Source organism: Onychostruthus taczanowskii, unplaced genomic scaffold, assembly GCF_017590055.1.
Source record: "Onychostruthus taczanowskii isolate IOZ18803 unplaced genomic scaffold, ASM1759005v1 scaffold1, whole genome shotgun sequence".
In the NCBI taxonomy this organism is placed as follows: domain Eukaryota; kingdom Metazoa; phylum Chordata; class Aves; order Passeriformes; family Passeridae; genus Onychostruthus; species Onychostruthus taczanowskii.
In genome coordinates this window covers 34,591,629-34,611,235 of record NW_024496525.1, presented here as the reverse complement: position 1 = coordinate 34,611,235, position 19,607 = coordinate 34,591,629, and the positions used below count along the sequence as shown (strand labels likewise).

At 43.9% G+C, this 19,607-nt stretch overlaps 1 protein-coding gene across 1 annotated transcript in view; it reads right to left on the bottom strand.

The window, feature by feature from the left end:
* The window catches only part of KCNH5 (potassium voltage-gated channel subfamily H member 5), a 148,759-nt gene extending 132,593 nt beyond the window's left edge, over positions 1-16,166 (bottom strand). Inside the window, exons 1-2 of the mRNA XM_041398230.1 lie at positions 16,094-16,166; positions 3,250-3,373 (exon numbers count right to left, since the gene is read on the bottom strand). Coding sequence (XP_041254164.1) covers positions 3,250-3,373; positions 16,094-16,166 — 197 coding nt within the window. The remainder of the gene's footprint in view (positions 1-3,249; positions 3,374-16,093) is intronic.
* Between the last annotated feature and the right edge of the window lie 3,441 nt (positions 16,167-19,607).

Below are 19,607 nucleotides of genomic sequence, written 5' to 3'. Positions count from 1 at the left end.
ATATAACTTGAAACATTAAACTGCATTTCAGTGTTTTACAACTGTTTATTCTTTCAAAGTGTTCCTGAAGATACACATGGTCACGTCTGGGGACAACTGGGCACAAAATCAATGACTTTCCTGGATGCTGGCTGACCTACTGATACACCTCCAGCAGGGCTTTTTTTTGGAGGTTAGAGGTGTCTCAGTCACACATAAGCCCTGTTCTTCCTGGACTGTCACCTCATTTTCACCTGGCACAGCAGATGAAAAGTTCTTCCACCTAAAAATGCTATGCATTTTAGCACTCACTAATACCAATTATTCTATATATCAGCCCAAGCTACACATGCAATTTTGAGTGCCATGAGAGCTCAGAAAGAACATGTATCAACTCCCATCACCCAATATAGCCTGACTTGTATGTACAATGTGCTTTTTGTATAGTGCCTGTGAAACTAAGGAGACTGGCACTCATAGTGAGGGATTTCTAAGTGATTTTCCTGCCAGTGAGCATACTGTTGCTGATTAAAAAGATGAGAGGAGTACAAATTCAAAGGAATTACCAGCCTGTCACAGGACTAACTCATTGCCTGAGCTGGAACAAAAATCACTCACACCTCCAGTGCCTTCAGCTGATCTACCCCTCCCTGTGATCTGTATCAGCCAAGACCACCCAAGACTTAAAATCACAGAACCACAGAATTATTTAGGTTGGGAAAGACCTTTAAGATCATCAAATCCACCTGCTAATCCAACACTGCCACGTCCATCACTAAACCATGTCCATGAGTGCCACACCTAAACGGCATATGAGCAGTCCCAGTGTAGGGATGGGATGGGAAAGAGAATGTAGTGAATTCTGCTGGACTACCAGGAGAAAAGTATGGCTGAAAGATGCTTTTGAAACACTTATAGCCTAAGGCCAATTGACCAAACATTGCAACATTTATAAATTGTCCTTTATCACACTCGTGATCAGTAATAAAAACAACTTGGATCAAGGGCTAGATATACATTGTTTGTATCTGTATATTTAATTTGGTTGGATTTTTTGGCATTGAAAAGCAGACTCTTCAAAAACCTGCCATTAGAAAGTGGCACCACAGCACTCTTAGCCCAAAGCACTTGTCTTATAGCAGTCAAACAAACCCTGCTTATAAAGCAAATTTTATATATAATATAACATAATCTGGGCATAACATAGCAAAACTGGACTGGGATCCTGACTCAGAAAATACTGTAAATAATAGCCCCAGATATAAAAAAAACCTCCCATAACATTCTGCTGAGTAGTCTAAGCAGGCACCATTGGCCTTTAATACCAATCATCTCTGTATCTCTCACAAAAGAGCAGCTCCACCTGCTCTGGAAGGCTGCATGTACCATGTTACCTACGCTGAAAATCTGTCCAGCTCTCACTTAATCTGAAATCTGTGCAGCTCTTACAGGTCTGGAATGTCTCCTAACAAATTAGAAACATCTCTCTGCTCATGTAACTCATAGAATCCCTGAATAGTTTGGGTTGGAAGGGACCTTACAGATCATCTTGTTCCAACCCCTGCCATGGGCAGGGACACTTTCCACCAGATCAGTTTGCTCAAAGCCCCATCCAGCCTGTCCAAGAGACACAACAGTGTTGGTCATGCCTTGAGTTTAGCGAGGGCTCCCCTCAAAATCCAGAGGTGGGTGTCTAGAATGAAGATGAAAGAAAAAAGCAATCTTTGCTACCAATTCCATTTTCCACAGTAATTCCTCCTTGATTTGTACGATTCACCTCAATGACCTGTTTGAACGTGCTCAAAACAGGACCCTTATAAATGGTAACAGGAGATTATCAAGTTCACAATAAGCACTCAGATGGAACAAACCTTTTGGTCCCCTCAATATTTGAAGCACATGTGCATCATTATCAGACAGGTGTTGCTAAACCTTCCCTTCCTCAACAGTTTCCTACAATCCCATTCTGTATTTGTGATTTTAATGTGCACAGGCTATAAAAGCACTGGCTCACAGCAAACACAGACAATTCAATACAGAGGATGGCAGAGAGCAAAGGGGAAAGTGTGTCTGTATCTCCAGAGCAGCTGTGATCAGGCTGTTTCCTTCAGCCCCACAGAGTGTATTGACTCTGTTGCTACCGTGTGAATGAGTATTTTATTTCAACATGCCCATCTCCTGCCTCTTGCCCCTGAGAGGATATTTAGCTGCACAGAGAAAACCCAGATCTTGCTTCCTCCTCTTCCCTGCAGGCGAGAGCCGTGACCACAGACCAGCACGTGTTGCTTTCTGGAGGAAGCAGTGACTGCCATCCAGGGACAGGCTCCCTGCCCACCCTGCCCCTGCCAGCATCAGCTGATCACCAGTGTACGGCAGCATCATCTCCCAGAAATTATCACTGCTGATCACAGAATCATCACAGAATGGTTCAGGTTGAAAGGCACCTGAAAGACCCAAAGTCCCTGCCATGGGCAGGGACACCTTCTACCAGACCAGGTCACTCCAAGCTCTGTCCAGCCTGGCCTTGAACACTTCCAGATATTCCATCCTCTGTCCCCAGTGCCTGGAATTGGTCAGTCCCTGAAGGCAGAAAAGGGAAACCTACACAAACTTGTATCTCAGCCACCTCTTCTTGCCCCTGTCCCTTGTTTGCTTTGCTCACACACACATCAGGGAGCCAGTCCTTCCCCAAAAGCATCTCTTTCTAAAGGAGGCAGCAGGCACAGCTCAAATGCACATCCAGCCACAAATCACAGCCGCTGGCTCCTGAAAGACCACCCATAAACGAAGAAAGCCATAAAGCTGCAATGCTTAGAGTAAATATATCAGCAACCTAATCACTCTCTTGGGAATAAAGATGCACTTTCTGCATTACTGGGCTCTGTGTATGATTAATAATAGGGGCCAGCGTGGGCTGCAGAAGAGCCCACTGCCTCCTGGCACGTAACAGCAGAACTCAGAACCATCTAGCAAAAGTGTCTTTGAACTATATAACCTAAAACCCCACTCTCTTTAGTGGATCATTAGCTAGAGTACATTCTCCTCAATACTAGGCAGGATAAATTTCAAGGTGCTTTACCATGTTCTGTGTAAGCTGTGAGCTGTATAAATTCTGTATCAGTTTCATTTAAAGCCCGTTTTAAGACTTCGACATCCGCAGAACAATGCCTTTCTTACCTCAATCCTTTCTCCCAAAACCTCACCATTCTTCCCAGCAGATTGAAAGTTTCCAAGTGCACCAAGTGGCAGCAGAAAAGGCAATGGGCATACCTGCAAGTGCTGCTCTTCTGCATGACGTCAGCTCGGTGGTATCCAGAGAGTTTACAAAATCCGTCATTACTGTAAACTACGGGCCAGTCCACAATCTGGGCGTTTCCCAACAAAAAACTGGATTCTGAAAGGACAAAGAGCAAAAGGGAGAAAGGGCTGCTGTCAGTGGCAAAGTACAAGGAAATCCTCCTTGTGTTACACAGCAGATGCAGAGTTATTTGTGACAGTAATTTCTACCTCAGCATTTCAGAGTGAAATCCAAGTGGGCATCTGAGAAGAATTTGTGATCAAACAGAATAACTGTATAATAATAATAATAGTAATAATAATTATAATCCTGGTAATAGAAGTAGCTTCCTACACCACAAAACACCAATATAAGCTCCAATGCTTTAACAATTTAGAAAGCACTCATTTATTCACCACATCTGGGCAAGACAGCATGTTTTATTTTAATGTGATACATATCTTGAAAGCAACATTAAATTAACATGCAAACTGAGTTTGAAATGCTAAATTGTATGCATGCCCAGAGCTGATAATGACTCTTGTTCTTGAGAGAAGGAATTTTTTCTTCCTGGCAGGCTTGAGTCTGTTTTGCAGGACACAGCCAGCACCCCTGGGAAGAGGGACAGAGTGCCAGGTGATACTGGGGAAAGCAGATGTTTTAAAATTGTAGCCCATGGTAATCTTCAGTGTTTTCGTTATTTTTATTGTTAGTTTTCAATTTCATTTTGACTACAGCTATGGAACTATATGGTCCCATTCACTGGTGCTAAAAAACTATTAAAATGTAACTATTAACAATCATCGCTGCATAAAAATTACAGGAAATGTTCCTTTCAGCAGTTCTTGGGGGGGGAAAAAAGGACATTTTTACCAATTTTCCTCATAATAGCCAAAGAATGGTTATGACAACAACAGACATTTACTCAGGTGTGCATACTGATTTAAACATAAAAGTGACACTGAGTTTGCATGAGCTACACATGTCCTACTCAGAGTGTTTACAACTGTGACTGGCTTGTACATTCTGCAAATATTATTCTATTGGATATGGAACATGTATTTAAAAAATAGTATTTCTATCTTTTTTTTTCTTTATAAGCATGAATTTTGAAAAAAATAGTCTGGAGATTATTGGATTTTCTACAGAAAAGCAGATTTTAAAATATTTTAAAGCCAATGAATGGGAGAAAGAGAAGTTTAGATTTTGTGAAATCTAACACTTTTACGCTCAAGGCATTTATTCTGATCCATCACAAATAGTCTTTAAGCCCAAATGCCAATTTTAAAAATTTGCTTTCCTGCCCACAGGAAGATGCCCTCGTTACAAAAAGGAGACACAGAATAAAGCCTGAGCATTACATAAAATATCCCTGGATTCCACCAGCTCAAACCCCTGGGAACAAAGGGTTTGCTGGAGCTCATCCCACTGTGCTGGCTCCATTCCCCCTACACCTGCATCTTCACTGATGCCTAAAGATTTTTAAAGTTTTTATATATTTTCATATATCTGAAGCCTTGTAGATTTTTAGTATGTGAATACCTTCTAGTACTTTTCCTGCCCTTTCTCATAATAAGCTACACCTTTTCTATCACATTCTTGAAATGCTGTTTAATCTTAAGGAGAGAATTTCTCATCAGGACATTTTGTTTTCCACCAGAACTTAAAAGACATAACAAGAAAATAGGGCAAAGAAGCCCCGGGAGCAACTCCAAAGGGCTGACCCAAGGGTGGGTTACTGGGGAAACTGATTTCCTATTGGATGTACTGGCTAGATACACTAATTAATTAACCTTTAAAAAACTGTGAAAATCCTTTTTCACGTGTGCACAGAGACGTATTTGTGCACCGTATTTTGCAGCTTTCATTAAAGAGTTGCTTTTTCTCTTACCAAGTTAACACTGGTGCAAGGTTTTTTCTTTTGTCATTAGGCAGCACCTCCAGTTTGGAAAAGGGGAGACACCCCCAACCCCCCAAACCCAGGCTGTCCTCATGGCTGCCACCCCATCACCACCACACTCCAGAAGCTGGAGATGCTGGGAGCATCAGCAATTCTAAATTTCCCACCCCACAGGGACACAACCCAAGGCTACAAGTTAAATTTGGAACGATTGCCTTTATAGAACCATCTCTGGCCAAAATTCTGCTCACACACCTCGACACAAAGGGCACAGCCTGGTGATGATGCACTCAGGGATGCTCTGCACATCCCTGAGCTCCCCAGAGGGCCAGAGTCCAAAAGCAGATAACCCTCCTGCAAAGCCTCCCCAGCCTCAGACATGAGCTCAGTTGGGTATTCCCACCACATCACTCTTTCAGGACACAGAGCACACAGCAGAAGATACGTGGTGCAGCCAGACAAATAGCATTTAATGGTTGTCTTCCATGAATTTTATACTTCTCTGCACCTGAGGGTCTCAAAATATTTGATAAGGCATTCCCAAACTGATCAAATCCACAACAAACTTGGAAGAGGACAAAATGTAAAGCCAAGATATTGAAAAATTGTTGTGGGTTTGTTTTTCTTTTAAAGCCCATAAAATTGAGGTTAAAAAGACACTAGAAACATCTTGGTAGACACTAGTATTTTTAATTTTTAAGGTTAGATCAGATCCATAATATTCATATTAGAAACTTGACCAGATTTTAGACGGTGTTTTCTTTTGCCCCCTCAAATTTTCCTTTACTTAACTGACTTCTTTTTTTTACCCTTGTCTCCTAATCAAGCAAAGCTCATTCACCCATTCTCAGCACAGGAATATGAATCATAGAATCTTTTAGGTTTGAAAAGACCTCCAAGATGATTGAGTCCAACTGCAAACTCAGCACTGCCAGGTCCACTACCAATATCTGTCTGTGTGTGTGTGTGTGTGTGCAATTCCAATCAAAGGAAAATCTTGAATCAATCTTTGCCTCTTGTTAGAGACCAATAAATCCAAGTGCAGGCACAAAGCCACGGGAATCCATGTTTCATTAATGCTGCTGCTCACTGATAACTTGATAAAACTGAAGGAAGAACAGGTCAGTATCTGACCCTTTGGTTTTATTGGGTACCCGAATCTCAGTATTCACAGAACCCTCTGTATTTAACCTACCTTATATTTTATCACAAGTTATTATTTTCTTCAATTAAGGCACAATTAATTCTTCCCTATTTCTACAGTTACAAATCATAACTCCATTCAGATTTAATTCTACATGAGCCAGTGCATACCCAGATGTAAAAATCCAAACTGGATTGGATTTTTACTGGATGACAGGACATTTTGAGAGAACCTCTCTGGTTTTGACCACAATTTTATAAAATTATGTTATCACCACTAACTATTCATTGAAAGTCCATTTCTGCAGTTCCCTCCAATGAGGATGGATCCACAGCCACTTCTGGACTAAATCCTGCATGCCTGACCTTTATATTCCCACAGTTCAGATTCATGATTTCCTGGCTAAGAAATCATCACAGTTGTGTCTCTGATTATGATTTCCACAAGTCTATGGCAAATTCCACTCTGTCCAATTTCCAGCTGGCTGCCTGAATCAGGTGTAAGAGACAAGGGCTGGAAAAAAAACTCATTTTATCTCTATCTCCAGTTGCCACAGGGCAGCCGAAAGCGGAGGTGTTCAGATTCCCTTCATGGGAGAGGCAACCTCTCCTTCCCTGCCCAAGTCTTTGACAGGTAAAAGGGGTGTTTTAGACCCTCTTCAGAAGAAAAAGAAAAGGAGCCAACAAAAGGTCTGGAAATGGCAGGGTGATGGGCATGGCACCAGCACTGGGATCTCCATAGCCATATTCCTGTCAGACCCAATAGACAAGAACTATATTCTGCAAGCAATTCTTTTGAGAGAATATGTTCTGTTGGAGGTATTCTCTTAAAGAGAGTTTAGTTACTTATAACTGGGATCACTGAATCCAGCCACTACACCTACACCAGAACACATGAATTTACTTTAATTGTGTCACAACTTCACAGAAAGATCACAACAGGGATAGCCAAGGACAGCCAAAGCTATGAATGGCAGGGCATAAATACAGCTGACATCAGCTGTAAGGTGCTGTAAACCAAAACTTGTGCAATATCCCTGCCGTGGCCCAGAAAGGAAAATCTCTCTCTGTGAAGCTCCCAATCTCTCAAGTATTTTTCTACAGAAGCTGAAGACTTCCCCACTGGTCAGCAAGACACTGGTGACTGCTGAAATCAGGACAATAACTCTGACAGACCCTGGTCTGATCCAGCACATGGAGAAACTCCAGGAAACTGGGATCCAGATGACCATGGTGTGGTATCTCAAACTCTGAAAACACTTACATGCAACTAATTTCAAAACTCACTCGATGATTACCCCAAAATCTCTGGTGATGTGTTCATCCTTCTTGGATTTCTCTGATGCACTGAAAGTGCACGTCCAGTTCCCATTTTCTTACAGATAAAAGGTCAATTTTTATTATTTTTAAGCTTGTCTTGATGTCAATTTTTATTATTTCTAAGCTTGGCTTGATGTCATTGCCTCCACCAACCATCTTCTCCACCCATTCCCCTTTCTGATGCATGTGGGGAGCCCAAATCACAACTCTGTAGGTTGTGCGTGCTCCTTGACTGGACACCTCTGAGCACCAGTGTCTGTCTGTCTGTCAGGAAAGCAGGGTCTGCCAGTGCACTCGTCTGCCTCAGAGTTGCCAGATTCCTCTCAGGAAGGCAGCAGGCTTTTTATTAACTAACATACCTCTCCTATTTGCAAGGTGTAATGCTGATGGCAAGGAAACAGGGCATTAGAGGCATACAGTCAGCAAAACTTCAGGTTGGAAAACACAATTGAGGAAAACAATTTTTTAAAAGGCACTGCATTTGCTGTTGCCACGCTTTTATTTTGTAAAAAGGCTCTTTTGTATAAAGGCAGCCTATGCTGAAGAGCAGCAAGCTTTTAATCTTACTCTATCTTGCAGTAGCTAGCACTCAACACAGTGCTGAGCCTTGTGTTTGTTATTAAAACAAAATAAAAAGACCACAGTGTGCGAGCAATTTTTTTAACTAACAAAATGCCTAAAGCAGTGTAAAATTCTTGTTATGTAATGACAGGAGAGCAAGAACAGCTAAATCATTCCAGGAGATATGCTTAACCAAGTGAGAAACGTTGTCTCTAATCATCTTTCCTCAAGAATGCTTGGGTACCACTTGCAACCAAAATTGTTTAAATCACCATTTTTGAGAATTCACTCTCTTCTCAAGGAAACTGGCAACAGACCTTCTTTAAAAAGGTCACCACTGAAAAGATGTTCTAAAGAAAATAAAGTAGCAGCAGAACACAAACAACAATAATGATTATAATAACAAAAAAACAGCAGCGTTTTCACGTAGGAACAAATTCCTACCTCTATCAACTTTACACAGAGCTGTCCTTCAGAACTACCACCCTCCCACTGCACAGCAAAGGCAGCTCAGACCTCATGGGGGCTGGGAAAAAGCTGGAATTTGCCCTTTTTTTGCTAATATGAAAGCTCCACTTCAACAGCTGTCAGTTGATTCTCCTCAAAACTACACCGGGTCAGCAAATTGCTGCAGAGTTGTTTAGAGCATCTTGGAAAGGGTGTACTCAGGAGGGGTGTAATAAAAAAGGTCTCCTTTTGAATTTTCTTAGCTTTTCTGAGTGAGTCCTGGCCCTGACAATCTCCGGTGTTGTCTGTGGTGTCTCCAACCACGTGCTCCAGATGTGCTGCATCCCCAGGGAATACAGGGGAAGATCCTAAGCCCTCCTGGAGAGCACAGCCCTCTGAAATCTGCCTCAACAGGCACCAACATCCCTCCAGCTCTGGGGCTGGCTGCAGACAAACCTCTGTTCTTGAAGCACAACCTCCACCAGCACTTTGTACTGCTGTCTGTAAAACCACAGTGCTGTTTTCTAACAAAGCTGTAATTTCCCCAGTGTCTTTAAAGCATGCAAAACATCAGTGTCATCCAATTTACCCAGTACATTAAGTGTTGCTTGCCTGAAAAACAAAAAAACAAAAAAACAAAACTCTCAAAGGACCGACTCTTTACGTCACCTTTCTGTGCCAGTGTTGTCTTTATTTAATACTCATATTATGAAGATGCAGCGAGGGCTAAACCCAGAGCAAGGTGTGATCACACTGACTATGCTGAAATTATCCACTTCCTGCCTTAAAAACGTGCTCTTCAAATAAAACAGAAGATGAATAATCCATCACTGGCTGAAATATTAAATCCACATGTAAGCCACTCAGCTGGGAACACAGCAGCTTTCAGCAATTTAGCAAGCGAGCTCAAGAAGAAAAATTAGAACCTGCCTGAAATTTACCTCCTCGAAAGTCAAAAATTAACTGCAATCATCTGGAATGTGGAAGTCCACAAACAGCCCCTGCCTTTACTGTGGCACATCACTGACCACAGGAAGAGCTCTGAGGCAATAAGGACATGAGAGCATCTCTATGAATCACCTGGAAAATGACATTTCATACAATTCTGATCACAGTTTCTCCCCCACACATCCATTTATCCTAGAATTAAACTAACCCTCACCTATCCCAGTTATCATCTAAATGCCACGGCTGAATCTGCTCTCTATAATTAAAATTACGCAGAACACAACATAGATGTACTGAGACTAAACTCAAACAGGAGCACGCTGTAGCTCTCACTCAAGGCACACAGGCACCCTGAGGGAGAAGCACAATCCAGACTTCCAGCTTTATACAAATGAAGTGCTGCCTTCACATTCCCAGAGGAGAAAATTGTGGTAGCAGGAGCTCTTCAGACACGGGGCTCCTCTTGCAAACACTGAGCCCGCAGTGAGTCCTGGCTGCTGTTCCACAGAGCCTGGCTGCTTCTCGAAAAAAAACACCTCTTTGGGCAGAAAATCGACTGCACCCCCTGTGCTCTGCTCTCTGTGCCAGTGGCTGGAGCAAAGCTTTCAACAGGACTGATCCCAGGACCCCTCCAGGGTGCGGAGTCAGAACCTGGCCACTTGGGATACCCAGCAGTTACAACAGCCAGTCTCCTGAGTGTGCTGATTAAACAAGTATTGTCCTTTTTTTTTTTTGTTATCTGAAAAGCAGATTATTAGAGTACCAACTCCAAAATCTTCTATTATTTAATGTTATCAAATCAGAAAATCCCATTTCCTTCATATATCCAAGGGAATAACTTAAAATCCCAGTTCACCACCAGACAGCCTATAAAACACACCTATAAAACTGGCTAATTAAATGTATTTCCACTTCCTGAGATTATTCTTTGCTTGTATACTCCTTCCAACTGCAACAGAAAACCTGAATGTTTCCTCAAAAAAAATAATCAATTTAATTATTTTCCTTCTCTCAGGTTTCAACATTAACCTGGGAATGCAGCAACTCTTACAGTGACCTCTTGTGGCAAGTGCTCAGCAGCTCCCAAACTTCCCCAAAAAGAGAGGATGGAAACCTCTCCCACCACTCCACCAAGCACAGAAGGAAAGAAAAAAAATTAGAAAAATAAGAAAAAAATTACAAAAATAAGAAGGGGAGAAGGGAGGGAGGGAGGAAGGGGGGAAGGGGGGAAGGAAGGAAGGAAGGAAGGAAGGAAGGAAGGAAGGAAGGAAGGAAGGAAGGAAGGAAGGAAGGAAGGAAGGAAGGAAGGAAGGAAGGAAGGAAGGAAGGAAGGAAGGGCATCAATTAGAAATGAGACCACAAAACAGCTGATCATATCTCAAGAAAATCCAGCTTTTCCTTTCACTAATAACATGGCATTCTTTAAGTTTCTAAATTAATAAAATAGCACAGAGCTTCCATAACTATTTTTTAATGTAAAAATAAACACTTTAGACCATGCAGAACTCCCCCAATTTCAGCAGCAGCAAATAGAGATGCTTAATCTGTCTGTGCTCAGCGAGCCCACTTGAAAAGCAAGGAAAACAGGGTGTCTGCAATTGCAAACCCCTCACATATGTCATCTAGTAATGCTTGTCAGTGTAAAAATCCACTCTGCATTGATTTACGTGTCAGCAAGCTCCCTGCAGTCACACAAACTGCAGAAGGAACCCTGTGCCTTCGAATGCCAAAGAAAACCCCAGCGACACGAGCACCTTGGTAATCCCTTCATTAACTTCTGAGCTGAATTGGAGGATGGAAACTTTCACCCCACGGTGCATCCTGATTTTATGCAGGGATTTAGGGAACTGCTGAGCTCAGCATTTTTCTCTGAGGATCCCAAGTGATAGACATCCACTAAACTTGAAGTACTTTGCTTTAAAGAACTTTCTCTGTGCAACATGTGTAATTTAATTGGTGCCAGATGAAAATGCAGCTTGTTTTAATATAGGGGAGAGAAGCCCACATGCATGATATCCCACATCCCTGCCTGGAAGACAGGAACCCTACACAGCTAGTAAGAACAGAAGAGAAAAGAGACATTTATTTCATCAGTAATACCAGTGAATAAAAATTAAAAAGGTGTCTTACTGCTACAGATATGACACTTGTTTCCCTCTCCTTTCCAGGTAACCTGCCTTGACAAAAATTACCTATGAACAGGGCTGATCCTTCCACCCAGTCACAGGGAGCCAGCAAGGCATAAAGGTCTCTGTGAAGGAATTGCTTTTTAGGAACATAGCATAAAGCTGAACAAGGCCAGGAATAAAATGCTAGCTTCATTAAAACCCATGCTGAATTTCCCATGGAAGCCTTAGAGAGCAAAGATTTCATCCCAGTGTCAAAATGTATTTGTGAAAGACCCACTTTCATGAGGAAGCTTCTAAGAGTTATTGCAACAGAAACAATATCCAATAATGATGACTCTTATCATATAGATAAGATTATATACAGTTTTTCACTAAATTCATCCCCTCTTCCAAACTGTTAGCATTCTTTATTGCAGATTGCTGCCAAGTCCCAGACTCACCCTTCCCACAAATTCATGCTCTACCATAAAAGCAAATTATGCCATTAACATATACTTAATTTTTCTGCTGATAGAACTGGTGAAGGCAAGACAGACTTGCATGGCTCAACTCGCTGGATGACTCTGCCCATGCGACAGGTTCATAAATCCCAGCCCTGATCTAGAGACTTGCCCAATTCTATACCCTCTGCACTTCCACAGTGCTGAGCACAGGTCAGTATCAGTCAGAGCTCTGAATGCACTGAAGAAGTGAATGACAATATCAGTAATAACAGGCACAGCCTGCTGAGAACATCTTGGGAGAGAACATTGCCCTTAGGATGGTCCTTATTAAACATCCCAAATACTAATGGCAGTAAAAGGCAGTCACCTTAATGTGATTTAGCCCAGTGCTCTCACAAAACACCTTTCAGCTCAGCAAAACAACTGGTGCTCTTAAGATCTAGGGCACAGCCAAGGCTGTAGCGAGATCGTATCAATCTTTGTGAGCCTCAGATAAACCTCAATGTATTTTTACCGTGCTTTAAAAGAAGAAAGGAAAAAAAAAAAAAAAGGTTGCAGAGAGTGCACTGAGATTACCCTGAAGACAGGTGTGCTTGTCCCTTTCAGCAGGCACAGCAGCCCTAAGGACAGATCCTGCTCTCCCTGTGGGCTCTGGCTCTCCTTAAGTGGAGCTCAGCTGTGGTGAGGGCAAAGACCAGGCAAAGCAGAGGCTGCCATGCACCACTCCATGCTTTGGGAACGACCTGCAGCCTGTGATGCTGCCCAAACACCGACCTTCAAGGCTGACTAAAACACTTCACAAGCTACAAGGTGTAAAGTTGTCTCCAAAGGAGACGCTGTTCCCCCAGGGGAACACGGTGGGACCTCTCCATCGCTCCGGCAGCAGCTCCATCCTTCCCAAACACCCTGGCATGGAGAGGGGCATCCAACAGGGCAGCCCAGCTCTCCCCCTCTCCCACACAGAGGGCAAAGAGCCATGGTCACCGTTTCATGACCACCCCTGTCACAGCCACTCCATTCCTTTCTGCTCAGCTCCTTGGTGCTTTGCTCCTGGCTGCACACTGTGAGCACTTCTCCCACAATTTTAACCTGATGAGCAGCCAAAGATGAGGTAAAAAGGAAGGGTTCACGAAATTCCTAAAGAGAAAGTGCCCAAATATGCTGAAAATTTAATATATGATTGCTTTTAACATAAGGCTGGACATCACACCAAGCCTGCACACCATGTTCCCGCTACACCCGCTCCCAGTCCTGACTTTCCACATTTTAAAATTATTACAATTTTGTCTATAAATTTTGTTATTAGGATCCATCTCTGGTGACTCTGAGTAATTTGTCTCCATCAACACTTCATTTTGAAGCCATTGCTTCTATTTCACCAGAAGAAAAGCCTATCTGCTGAAATACCTGCCTGATTTTTCCAGCAGTACCTGTAGCCTAATAGAAGTCATTACTTGTACCTACAAACCTTCTCTTGGTTGTTAAGAAAAGATTTATGATCAGGAAGTGCAATGGGATTGCATAAATGTGACAAATCTCAAAAGAGAATGCTCCTGAACCAGGAATGGTGACAGAAAGGCTTTCTGGGGGAGAATGCTGAAGATGTATTTTAAAAAACAATCATCAGTCTTTCTTTCATCCCATTCCTCAAATTGTCAATGAAAAATCTCTTGGAATTTGGTGAATCCAAGTATAAAAACAAACCCAGCAGAGAGCCAGCAGACCAAATCCTGGTCTTCTTCTGAGCACTGGCAGGAGATACTTGAACCAGATTTGCTCCACTCTATACCATTAAGTTTGGATTAAACAATACTGAATCCAATGAAAATTACTATTTCTATAAAGGATAAATAAGGCTATGTCCTGGATGACAAAAATAAGAACTAAATCATGTTTCAGCTCACAACACTGACAACTTACATGAGTTAAATACAAATTCCCAATCTACTTTCCTCTTTGTGTCCAACGGGGAATATTTACCTCTCTAGCGAACACCATGCTTAGACATCATCAGTGGCACAGAAAAAGCAGAATGAATGACCAGATCAGCATGATTTATGCTCCTAAATCAAACCAGGTTAAAAACAGGAGGGGATACATGCTTTTAAAGCATAATGTTCAAAAGCCTACTGAGCTTTTCCAATTTTTGATGTCTCAAAGCTTTACTGAGCTTTCACCAGGGAGGATGTGGGATTTAATTAGAGCACGATACAAAACCATGGCATTCCCAAACCGTGCTCCCAGCCCTACTACTGACATGCTGCATGACCTAGGGAAATCAGCTGTGATGCCCCAAGCCCCCATTCACGCCACAGTTTGATGAACAGGTAGAGAAAACCTCTGTATATCCTCTTCCACAAGGAGCTGTGAAGTGTAATTAAATTCCACCCAACACTTTGAAATTGTCAGAGGGAAAGTGCTATATAAATGCCTATTAATTAAGCCTGCATTTAATATTCTGGGAAATAAATACACTATTGTGGGAAAGCAGCTCTTGGAGATAGGGCAGCTACAGGGCTTGAAGGGGAGTCAGCTGCCGACCTCAAAACTGATAGAGGCAACACGACAGGGAGGAAGCCCCCCAAAAACAGCTTAATACAAAGCTGGCATTTTAACACACAACATTTTAAAACAAATTCCAACTCCTCATCCCACTCCTGCTCATGAGGAAAATCCACGAATCACCAGTTCACTACCTGCTGTCAAAATCCACTCCAAGCCAGCACACCAGACCATGCTGGTGTGACTGTGGGGTGCATCCAGCAGTGTGCAATACGGAAAGGTGGAAAGGAACATTTTTCAACATAATTTCACAAACCACTGGTGTCTTGATTAATACTAAATGTAGCAACTCTTTTCAATGCTCTGCTCTGCTCACTTCTCCCACTCCTGTCTCCAGGTGTACACTGGCACAGGGATGCTTCCCCATGGCAGTTTCACCCTAAACTTGGGCTGACCAAGGAGTTATCTTCTAGCAAAACCCAAATCCGAGCTCTCCTACATTTGTGCAAACACTCCTATGTCTCAGCAGTTCTGTGCCAGTGCAAAAACTAGATTAAAAAATGAAAAAAGCAGCCTCTACACCAGCACACCCAAAGAGACAGTAAACACATCGTAACTTTAATGGAGCTGTGTACGGTGCTCCTGATCAGTGCTTTGCACTAGAAAGGGTGAAATTAACTCCAACAGCAAGGAACAACTGGACGCCACAGTCCTGAACTAGCCCTGTAAATATTCACCTAACAGAGGAGCCGTAAATGACCAAGTGCAGACAGTTCTTTAGCCATTTGCTCAGCCACAGGATTGCCATCATCCAAACCACAGTCACTCCCTCACCGCTTTCCCGGCACCTTCGCCACAGACTTTAAAGTGCCACAGAATTGCAAAAAAACTTTGAACCCCCTGAATAGAAATAGTTGCAAGTCCTAATTATTACAAAACTACAGAACAAGAAAAAGCGGGGAAAAAAAAAAAAAAGACCCGATGAGCACAGAGATGAGAATTTATTGTCTCGTAAAAGAGAAGAAGGTTCGAACTGGCAGAAGCGATTGCGATGTAAGAAGTGCGGGGAGACAGGGCAAGGACCGCGAGGGGATGCTCCGGAGGGGACCAGCGGATCCCGTTCCTTGAAGGCACCGCTTTGGCACGGACCCACCAGCGCGACAACGGGGAGAGATGGATGGATGGACGGGCGGATGGATGCCCAGCGCCGCGCCCGCCCCCCCTGCGCCTGCGCGCCCGCCCCGCCGGGCCGGGGGACGCCCGGGGATGGGGGGGCACGCCCGGGGATGGGGGGCACGGCAAGAGATAGGGAAGGACGCCCGGGGGTGGGGGAGGACGCCACGGGATGGGGAGGATGCGGGGGACACACCGCGCAGTCGACAACGGGGAGAGATGGATGGATGGACGGGCGGATGGATGCATGCATGACGGGGGACTCTCTCACCGCTGGAGCGCCGGACGATGTTCTCCAGGAAGGTGTTCTGCGGTGCCACCAGCCCTCTCTTGCCCCCCGGCATCCTGCAGCGCCGGGCTCGGGGGCCGGGGGTGCGCGGCGGCAGCGGCGGCGGCGCCCCCCCCACCCTTCTCTGGTCCCCTGCGAAGTTCTGCCCTGAGCGAAACTCACGCCAAGCCCCTGGTTTTGCATCTATATCTATATATTTGTTTTGATTGTGGTTGTTCTTTGGGTTGTGGGGTTTTTTTTATTTTGGGGGGTTTTTTCCCCCCCAGCGGTTGGGTTTGAGGGAAAACACTCGGGAATGCTTGTGTGGCACACTGGAAGGCGGCCGCGCGTTGCCCGCAAAAGATAAAGGCAAAGTGCAACGTAACGTGTTACATGCCACTAGCCTTGCCTGAAGGCATCAAGATATCTCTTGGAGGATTCCCCCCTCTCTCCGTGCGAGGCAACAGGAGGCGGATTTAGGGCTGGAAACCTCTTTTCTGCACGTATTCAGGGAGCAGGCTCTGCCGCGCCGGAGCCCCAGAGGAGCAGGTGAGGCAGTGCCGTGAGCAGCCACACCCGAGTTCCAGCGCACGCCTTGCCTGTTCCTGACCCAGCCGCCCTCCTCCCTCCAGCCGTTTCTTGACTAGGACAGTATTTTTTAAAGCTCTGGACAGTAAAATCCTGGAAGGAATTTCTCGACCTACTGCTTCTGCCTCTGCCAATTTTGCATGCTGCTGCAGGCAGAAAAGGATCGTAGAAGGAACTAAGACATGGAAAATCAGTGTTTGTCCGGAGCAGGAGCACGCTCTGCAGAGCACATCCCGCTGTGCCGAACGCTCCTGCCCTGGTTGGCACAAGCAGCAGTGCTTCTTCCAGAGGACATCATTCCACTGTGGAAAAATCAATTTATTTATTTTTTCATTCTGCTTGCAACACCTGCTCCTTCCTGTGCTTGAGCCTTGGTCCAGCAAGGCACATTGAGGTCACCTGCACTCCACGGCTTAAAGTTTGACATCTTTAGCACACCAGGAGCTGCTGCTGGAGCAGCACTTTCCTGGGTGCCACTGCTGCTGTTCCTGGAAAATACCTGGTTTTCCTTTCATTTAAACAAATGCAAATCAGGAGCAGGTCATTTGGGAATGCTGACACAAAACAAGTTTGAGGTGTGAAGCACACCCGATTTGTCAAACATTTCTGTTTTCCTCCCAGGTCTGGCATCTTCAGGGCTTTCCTTAGAGTGGTGTGGTTTAAAATATGCTCCTGCTGAGCGCTGCGCCGAGGTACAGGGGAATTTTTCTCCCGGTAATTGGATGGTGGAGGGCAACACCTTTGTTTGTTTCAAGTGAGTTGTGGCTCACCTAACCCAGCTGTGCACAGGCAAATACTGTGACTGATCTGTCTGGACAGTGCTGCCAGGACCTCTGCTCCCCAATTCCCTCCCTCCCAACCAATCTGAATTTTTCTACTAATTTACCAACCTCATTTTGAAACTTAGACATGCTACTTGCCCTCCCATGCTCTTTTTCACCAAACCCCTTCTTGTTCACCCTTTCCACTAAACTTTTCATGCCCAAGAATCACTCCATCCTCCCTGCTCCATCTCCTCAAATTCAGATCCCTCGTTTTTAAGTTCTGTTGCTGTATTTCCAGTGGTACTAATTAAACAATAGGTTATGGAGAGGGACAAGCTCCAAAAACATATCTTTAAATATCACAGACGTCAGATAGAAATGGCAAGACGTGGTGGGATGTTTCTATACCAAGGCTGCAAAAAAACTCCAGAGGACACTTCTTTCTTTTCCTGGAATGCTGGATGAAGCTAAAGATAACCTTGAAAAGAAGAATCTGACAAAGAAAGCAAACTGGGAACTGCAAAGAGACTCTTGTCTTCTTTTGGGAATCTTCGAATTGTGCTTGGAAACAGCATCGAACCACTACGCAGGAAGCTGTCAGAAAGGTTTGAGGTCAGTGTAAGTAGGAAAAAGACAACTAGGCAGCTTCTTTCCACATCAAAAATACCCCAGTCTCAACCTGCTGTTCTCAAGTGCGGCAGGAAACCCACTCTGATTCAAAATGCCTTTTTTTTTTTTTTCAATTTTAAGGAATTAATTAATTGTTAGAACATTAAAAAGAGGGGAAAAAAAAGTAGTTTAAGCTAAATGTAACAACATTCCTCATGGATGATCAGAACATTCCTAGTTCTTCTTTCTTCCTGGCTTGCAAACTTTATTTCTTTAAGGGAAGAAACTAGTTTTCCTTTCCTAAAAGGAAAAAGGCAGAAAGGGAATGAGCTCATCTCTGTACCAGAGTAAAAGTAATCACCATTCCTTCCTCTTCTGCTTCACCATTTCCTTTCTTCTGAAATTTGAAGCACCTGCTCAGGGTGACTTCCCTCTTTTCTGGCATTTCTACAAAAGGCACAATACCCCAAATCCACCCAGCAGTGGGCAAGCACCGAGGTCCCACAGCAAGTGGAGACAGCACACGCTATGAAGTTCAGCTGCGCATGGTGAAGAGCTGACCCTTGGAATCTAAACCTACAGGAGAGGGTTATTTTACTTCAGGGACTATTAAACATTTCAGAACTGGTTCTTATTCACAGCACAGAGCTTTAACTGTGTCTTCTGTGAATTTATGAATTGAAGAATCATCGCTCCCAGGGCTCCTAGGAGAGGAGGGAGACAGAGAGCAGCATAAACAGGTCAGGCACTGATCCAACCCAACAGCCTGAGTCATTGGCGCACCCGAGCTGCTGAACAGATCCACATCTCCTTTGCTCTCAGTGCTGTGTGTAACAAGGTGAGTCAGGTTCCCTGGGACCGCCCTGGGGACCCAATGAGACTCACCCGTGTAGGTCTAAAAATGTTGTGAGCGCAGCTGAGTCAAGGGATGCCCTTGGCAAGGCTCAGAGCTGTTTGCTACCCCAGGTGCACACAGAAGACTTCCCATTCTAAAAACCATCATTAAGATGACCTGTTGTGATACGGCATGAAATGATGACACAGACACTGCTGCTCTCGAGGGGAACAAAAAGGAAGAAGAAGAAGAACTTTATTTTCTGACTCTAACATTTATAGTTTTCCAAAGGTGACAGTGGATTGGAGGGTGACAGTGCCACCTCTCCAATGCCACTGGACAGACCAAGGGTCCATCCATTCTCCCCCCTTCCATGAAAGAATGCAAAACATAGGTTATTTACAGAACTGTGTGTGAGAAAGTTTGTTGAAAGAATGCAAACATCAGAAGGCTTAACAAAGTCTTACAAAATCAGGGCGACAATGACCATGGGCTTTGGTTATAAGCAATGTGATTTGTAATATAAACTCCAAATTAGCACTATTTGATTTCCGATTTCCAACAACAGCTCAAGTGGGAAACAAATGCCAGAGACAGACATTTGAAGGATGTTAAATGGTAGAAAAGCAGGTAGAGTTTTCTCCTTAAAGGCAAAAAACTCTGCACCAAAGAATGTGACAGAAGAGACTTTTCTGCTAAGAGGCATTAGACTCTTAATAAA